The following is a 7,695-nucleotide window of genomic DNA, read 5'->3' on the forward strand; positions in this document are numbered from 1 at the left end:
TGTATGAAAGCCTGTTGTTGTGTGGAAGAGAAGCGATATGTATGAAAGCCTGTTGTTGCGTGCTATTGATTCTGACCAAAGGACAGAAGGGAATTGGTGTTTGGTTCTGTTGTACATGAGGTCACTAGGAGTCAGAAGCAATTGGACAGCACCTGACAACAACAATCCGTACAAGAGCAGATCACCACGTCTTTTCCTCCACAAAGCCACTTGGGGGTTCAAGCCACCAACCTCTACATTCTCGTGGAGCTAATAATCAATGAGCCACCAGGGCCCCTTATTAAGAATCTACCTTGCAATTATTCTAAGTTTAAGAAATTGAGTTTTGAACATAAGCCAGCCTTGACTTCCTTCTTGGCATGGCAGCAGTTGTTTTATCCATTTACATATACTGCTTGGTCCATGGAATTACATTTGTGCATCTGAACAATGCTTCCTATGCAGCGCAAAAAACCAGCTGGAGCCACAGATAACAGCTGAGGTTGTTCCTTTGAATCAGCTGGTAAAAGTCAATTTCACAGGGATTTAGGAGCATTCAAATTCGTGATTTAATGACCATGGATGTGCCAGGCTCCTAACTATACAGTAGTTTCAGATACTCAAACATCTGGAGAATGAAAGTGTTTGCAAATGCTGTGCACTTAAGAAAGAGGATGAAAAGGGAACAGGAGGGGAGAATTGTGATAAATCATTGAGATTAGGGGCCCCTAGAATACTCCTATTTTTTCTTCCTTTGAAAATATTCCTTTACAACTGTTGAACAGGGTTGTTGTTGTTGTCATGTGCCATGGAGTCAGTTCTGACTCATAGAGACCCTGTACAGGGTTTCCGAGGCCGTATATCTTTACGGGAACAGAAAGCCTTATCTTTCTCCCGCAGGGCAGCTGGTAGTTTTGAACTGCTGGACAGGGTTAAATAAAATAAATAAATAAAATGAAACCTGTTGTTGTAGAATGGATCCCATCTCACGGTGACCCCGTGTGTGCAAAGTAGAACTGATTTATAGGGTTTTCATGATTGTGACCTTTCAGAAGATGGCCAGACTTTTCTTCAAATAGAACTGATTTATAGGGTTTCCATGATTGTGACCTTTCAGAAGATGGCCAGACTTTTCTTCCAAGGTACATCTGGGTGGGTTCAAACCACTAACCTTTTGGCTTGCAGCTCAGTGCTTAACCATTCACTCAAAGGACTAGGATCTTAGGCAGAACTGCTAGCTAATGTCTCCTTCCTGTGCCCATTCTCGCCACCCATCTCCCCAGACCCAGACGAACCTTTTTATATTGCCCAGGCAGCAGATTCTCCACAATCTCACTGAGGTGGTAGAAGGAGGGTCTCTTCTCTGGCTCACTGTCCCAGCACTTCACCATGATCTCGTAGCTGGAGAGGCACAGAACTCAGAATGAGCACAGGGAAGAGTATCAGGGAGCCCCTCCCCATGGAGACCCCACACCAGGTATGAATGTAAGGCCAGCAGGCTAGGGAGGGAGCTCACACTTCACTGGTGGCATGGTCAGGCTTGGCCATCCGGTACCCACTCTTGATCTTATTGTAAAAAGTCGAATCCACCATCATGCCAGGGTAAGGTGTGCCACCTAAAAGTCAAAGAATAAAACAACCAGTGTTAACAAACATGGGCAAGAGGCCCTGCCGACACTCTTGGGGCGATATGCTATCACCTTTAGAGAATGCTGGGGATTCTAAAGCCTAGAGCTGGGCTTTTTCAAGGAAATGAACTGACATGACCTCCCTGACTTTGTACGCCTACTCAAATCTCAAATTGAACTAGGCTTTCCAAATAGTCAGGGCCCCTACACCCTACACGACATGCTACATCTTTAGAAAAAGCGTTACTGGGTTTCAGTGTTTCTGACGACTCAAATAAACAAACAAAACTGTTGGTGTAGATTCTAGCTCATGGTGACCCCATGTGCCACAGAGTAGTACTACTTCAGAGGGTCTTCCTGGCTGTAATCTTCACAGGAACATACCATCAGGCCCTTCTTCCACAGTGCCACTGGATGGGTTTGAACTTCCAACTTTTAGTAGTTGAGGGTAAACCATTTGTGCCACCCAGGGACCCTTCTGATTACTTGTTGTAAAGTGCCATCGAGTCAATTCCAACCCAAACCCTGTAAGGATTTCCGAGGAGCAGTTGAAAAGCTTGAACTGCCAACCTTGCAGTTCAAATGGCTTTGCAGTCTGTCGCATTAATCCACTGCGCCACACTAAAACCTGTTGCTGCTGACTCGATTAAAACTCAGTGGCCCCATATATGTCAAGTGTAACTGTACACTTAGCAAGGGCTAAGTTATTGTCAGGACTTCCTTCTCAGAGTGGACTCGAACCTCCAATCTTTCCATTAGTAGCCAAGTAGTTATTGTTGTGTTGTTAAGTGCCATAGAGTTGATTCCAACCCATAGCGACCCTGTACAGAGTTTCCAAGGCTGTAAATCTTGACAGGAGTAGAAAGCCTCATCTTTCTCCCATGAAGCAGCTGGTAGTTTCAAACTGCTGACCTTAAGGTTCACAACCCGATTTATAACGACTACGCTACAATTCTCACAGATTCCAGAATAACCCCAAACAAGCACAGATGTCAGGCCCGTACCAAGAGAGAAGATCTCCCAGAGCAGAATGCCGTAAGACCAGACGTCGCTCAGGGTGGTGTAGAGGTTGTCAAAGATGCTTTCAGGAGCCATCCACTTCACCGGGAGAAAGGTCTGCAGGGAAGAAAGCAGGAAACTGAATCTACTCTATATGCTGACGATCTACAACCGCAGAAATGAAAAGACGTACTTCAGAGCTGATAATAATTTGTACTAATCATCCTGCCTCACATGCGTGTTTCTGTTACATGTTTTCTACACTGCTCAGTTCTAGCACGTAGAACAGCGTACCTGGCACCTAGTGGGTGTTCACTAAATATTTAATGAGTGGTGAATGGCTAATGTTGTTTCTTACCTCTCCTCTAAAAATAATGTCCAAAAACATTTAATTATATATTTTTGCCCATAAAAACTGTGAGTACTGAATGCGATGCTATAGTGCTCAGGTGTGCCTAGGAACAAAATGAAAAATGAATCCAGCTTTAGGAAGTAAATAGAAATTTCCCACAACTATTAAGAGACATAGGAGCTCTGGTAGCATAGTGGTTACGAATCAGGCTGCTGACCTCAAAGTCAGCAGTTTAAAACTACCAGCTGTTCCTTGGGAGAAAGATGAGACTTTCTGCTCCCATAAAGATTTACAACCTCAGAAACCCTATGTAAGGCTGCTCTGAAGCTGGGATCGACATAACAGCACACCATCACCACCATGCTTTAAGATACATTTTTCCAGCCTTGTCAGGGAGGCCAAACTGTCAGAGGAAATACTAGACTGAGTACATACATTAAAAGTCATATTAGCATCCTTAAGCCCTCCAGGATTGCCTAGAGAGATAACAAGAGATTCATAACCCTTTCTGAACAGATGAAAACACTGGCCGCACCAAAGTCCAGTGATTTGTCCAAGGGATTGAAAGTGGTATAGGAAGACCCCTTGGCTCACAAGAACATGGCCTGCCCAGATCCTAGCTGGACCTGGGCCAGAATTCCTCTGTAGGCTTACTCACATCCAGTCCAGCTGGGTAATTTGGAATCAGACATACATACAAGAGCCAGAAGAATCCTAAACTGCTTACATCTGCTTGGAGGTAGAAGAGGCAAAGAGAAGGTCCAGGTATAAAGACAGATGCTGATCTTTTAGGAAATTGTGAGACTTAAGATAATATTCACTCAAACGGTCCTAATATTGTATATATTACAGATGCCTTTTGAAAATCTGGTAAAAACTATAGAACAGAACTTGGAACCGATTCATTCTGGTCCCACCCGCTGATGAGAATTTGCCTTTCTATTCCAGATAAACTGAATCACAAACTACATTTTGATAAGACCCTCAGGTACATATGCATACACATTCATCTGTATTTGAAGTCCCTGGGTAGTGGTACAAATGGTGAATCACCTGGAAATCTTATCAAAATGTCGATTCTGATTCATTATCTCTGGGGTTATCATTGTTTAGTGCCGTCGAGTAGCTTCTGACTCAGAGACCCTGCATAGGGTTTCTGAAGAGCGGATTTGAACCACCAACCTTGCAGTTCTAATCGATCTCTCAATCCAGTGTTTATCCTACAGTGTCACACCAAGATTCCATATCTGGGGTGAAAAGGCAAATTTTCAGCATGGGGTCACATTGGAATGATTCAGCTCAAAGCCCTGCTAGAGAGCACTCTCTGGAAGTGCATGTATGCACACACATACAATTCACATATCAGTGACTAACAGTCGCTGAGCATCTACACGTACCACCTCAACAGGTGAACTAGCTGATTCAATTGTAACTGCAACCAGCAGGTAAGTACTATCACCACCTCCATCCTACGGACAGGAAAACTGGGACACAGGATGGTCAAGTCACTTGACCCCAATCCCAATGCTAACAAGTGGTAGAGCTGTATCCACACAGCAGAGCCTGGGCTTCCCCTATGGGGCCACTGAGACCCATTCCTGACGCTCAGGAATTCATGTGAAAAACATCAATCCTGAAGGGTTAGAAACTACATCTGAATTCAAAGGTTCAAGCGAAGGGCGGCAAGCATGCAGAACGAAGGGAGAAAGAGCACTTACACTGCCTTTGGACACGTAGTTCGAGTCATGCATGATGTCTCTGGCCAGGCCAAAGTCACAGATCTTCACAATTTTCCCTTGAGCCAGGAGGACATTGCGAGCAGCCAGGTCCCGGTGGACACACTGCAGCAAAAGAAACATAGAGGCTTCAAGTCCATCCGTTTTCAACTAAACAACATCACTGCTGAAAGACTGACCAATTCATGATGTCTCTGGGAACTGCCCCATCCCAACCACTCTCCAAAGAGAGGAAGCCCTTGGGAGCGAAAGGACACCTGGAGATGTCAGACTCCCACCCTGCGTAAGGGAGAAGTTATTGTTGTTAAGTGCCCTTCAGTCAGTTCCCACTCAAGGAGCAGCCGGTAGATTTGAACCACTAACCATTCTTGTGGTTTGCAGTCCAGTGATTGTCCATACCAGGACTCCAAGGAAGGAGAGGGACATAAATGAGAAGCAGCCAATACAAGTGACCTCTCAAACCTCTATCGCCAACGTCTGCTCCCGCACTTGCTCCCTCTGGAATCAGTGGCCTGTCTACACAGGGATAGACTGAATCCAGTCTATACACAGATCGCTTTCCTTGAACACACTTACACATATGTTTTGGTAGGTTGGTTGTGTGCCATTGAGTTGGTTCCGACTCATGGTGACTCAAAGGTTTACATCATCAGTTTTCGAGGCTGTAAACCTTTATGGGAGCAGAAAGCCTCATCCTTCTCCCATGGAGCGGCTGGTAGATTCAAACTGCTGACCTTCTGGCTAGTAGACCCAGCTCGTAATCCACTACACTACCAGGGTTCCATATGAACCGACTTGATAGCACTTAACAAAAACAACAAACATATATACATACACACACACATATAGGAGTCCTGGTGTGGCACTGCAGGATGAGCAATGAACTATTAACCACAGGTTAGCAGTTCAAACCCACCAGTCGCTCCTTAGAAACCCTATACAGGGTCGCTATGAATCAGAACTGACTCAACAGCACATAAAAACAATAACAACGCACATATATATACTTACATTTTTGGAAGCCAAAAACTCCATTCCTCGGGCAACCTGGTAGGTAAAACTCAACAAATCCAGCAAAGTCAGGCTTTCTGAGTTATCGTCCGAAAGGAGACTTTTTACTTCTGAGTCTGTGGAAAATGTGTAAAGTGTGTTAATGTGGGTAGAGCACAAAAAGATACCGCCGGTGACACTCCCTCTGGGCGGGGCTGCTGTCTGCACAATCCTGGGCAGACAATTGTCCAAAGAACACATCCAAAATTATTTTCCTCTAAAGAGTTTCTTGAGTACACAGGGTAGAGGTAGCTAAACTATGCAATAACAAAAATATAATTCTTAAAAAAAGAAATATTATCTATAGAAAAAAATCCAGTCTATAAAACAAGAAATATATACACAGATACAGATATTTGGTGGCTCTGTAGGATCAGCACTGAACTGCAAACCAAAAGGTCAGGGGGTTTGAGTCCACCAGCTGTTCCACAGAAAAAAGGCGAGGCTTCCTGCTCCCATAAAGATTATAGCCTCAGAAATCCTATATAGGGTGGCTGGAAGTTGGAACTGACTTCAGTTATTAAACTGCATCTAATAACAATAAAACAATAACACCACAAATATGGAGTCCCTGGCTGTTACAAATGATTAAACACTTGACTATTAACCAAATGGTTGGCAGTTCAGGTTCAAGGTGCCTCGGAAGAAAGACCTGGCAATCTGCTTCCAAAAGGTCATGGCCTTGAAAACCCGATGGTACCAAGTTGTGCTCTGCACTCATGGGGTCACCATAAGTCCAAATCAACTTGATAACCTGTTTAGTTTTGGTTTATACACATATATGAGGGCACTTCAGAAAGTTGGTGGAAAAATGGAATTGAAAGATAATGGAGCTTTTCCATGAACTTTTTGAAGCTCCCTTCTTTATAGTCAAAGCTATAAAGGTAAATCTAAATCCATCTTTATTATATAAATAAAATTTATTCGATTACTTAATGTTTTATTTTATTATTTTGCTGCTTGCCTCTTCATTTTATTTTTTTGCAATCTTATTTAGAAAATCATGTTAGTCACCTTTACACAAAGACATACATATACGCACATATCTTTCATGTGGAACATTTAAGGGGGCTTTAAAAAGTTCGTGGGGAGATTCCATTTTATCTTTTAATTCCACTTTTCCATGAACTTTTTGAAGCTCTCTCATATTAGCACAGCAATAGATTGAAGTATAACAATTGTGAGGTTGGCACGGGGCCAGGCAGCATTTCATTTTGTTGTGCACAAGGTTGCTATGGAGTCCTGGTATGACACTGTGGGCTAATGCGCCAGACTGCAAAGCTGTTTGAACTTCAAGGTCAGAGGTTCAAGCTGACCAGCTGCTCCTTGGAAACCCTATACAGGGTCACTATGGGTCGGTACCAACTCGACGGCACTTCACAACAACAAGGTTGCTATGAGTCAGAACGGATGCCATAACACCTAACAACAATTTATATAATCACAGCCATAAGGGCAAATCGAAGTCCTTCTTTCTGATTTTTTTTTTTTTTTTTTTTTTGCCTCCCAATTTTTTTTGTTCAATCTTATTTAGCAATTCACCTGAGTCACTTTTATATAAGCACACACACATGTTGTGGAATGCACTAGTCCCTTCTGAAAAAAGTGTTAAGTGTCGTTGAGTCGGTTCAGACACACAGGGACCCTGTATAGCGTTTCCGAGGAGCAGCTGGTAAGTTTGAATCACTGACCTTGCAGTTAGCAGTCCAGTGCTTGCTTATCCTACAATATCACACCAGGCCTCCTCTGAAAAAGTAGTCCCCCAAACTTGCTTTAAAATAAAACAAAAAAGCCTTCCTAGTACTTAGCTTGGGGTGGCACAGTATAAAGCACTGGACTGAAAGGTTGGTTTGAACCACAAGGTCAGTGGTTCAAACTCACTGGCCGCTCCTCGGAAACCCTATACAGGGTCGCTATGAGTTGAAATCAACTCAATGGCATTTAACAACAA

General features: G+C 43.5%; 1 protein-coding gene across 1 annotated transcript in view; it reads right to left on the bottom strand.

Moving 5' to 3' along the window:
- Nucleotides 1-7,695, bottom strand: part of PDGFRA (platelet-derived growth factor receptor, alpha polypeptide) — a 70,133-nt gene that overhangs the window by 8,187 nt on the left and 54,251 nt on the right. Inside the window, 5 exon segments of the mRNA XM_006868059.1 lie at nt 1,275-1,380; nt 1,496-1,595; nt 2,612-2,723; nt 4,677-4,799; nt 5,706-5,821. Coding sequence (XP_006868121.1) covers nt 1,275-1,380; nt 1,496-1,595; nt 2,612-2,723; nt 4,677-4,799; nt 5,706-5,821 — 557 coding nt within the window.

This window comes from Chrysochloris asiatica, unplaced genomic scaffold, assembly GCF_000296735.1.
Source record: "Chrysochloris asiatica unplaced genomic scaffold, ChrAsi1.0 scaffold00115, whole genome shotgun sequence".
Lineage (NCBI taxonomy): Eukaryota > Metazoa > Chordata > Mammalia > Afrosoricida > Chrysochloridae > Chrysochloris > Chrysochloris asiatica.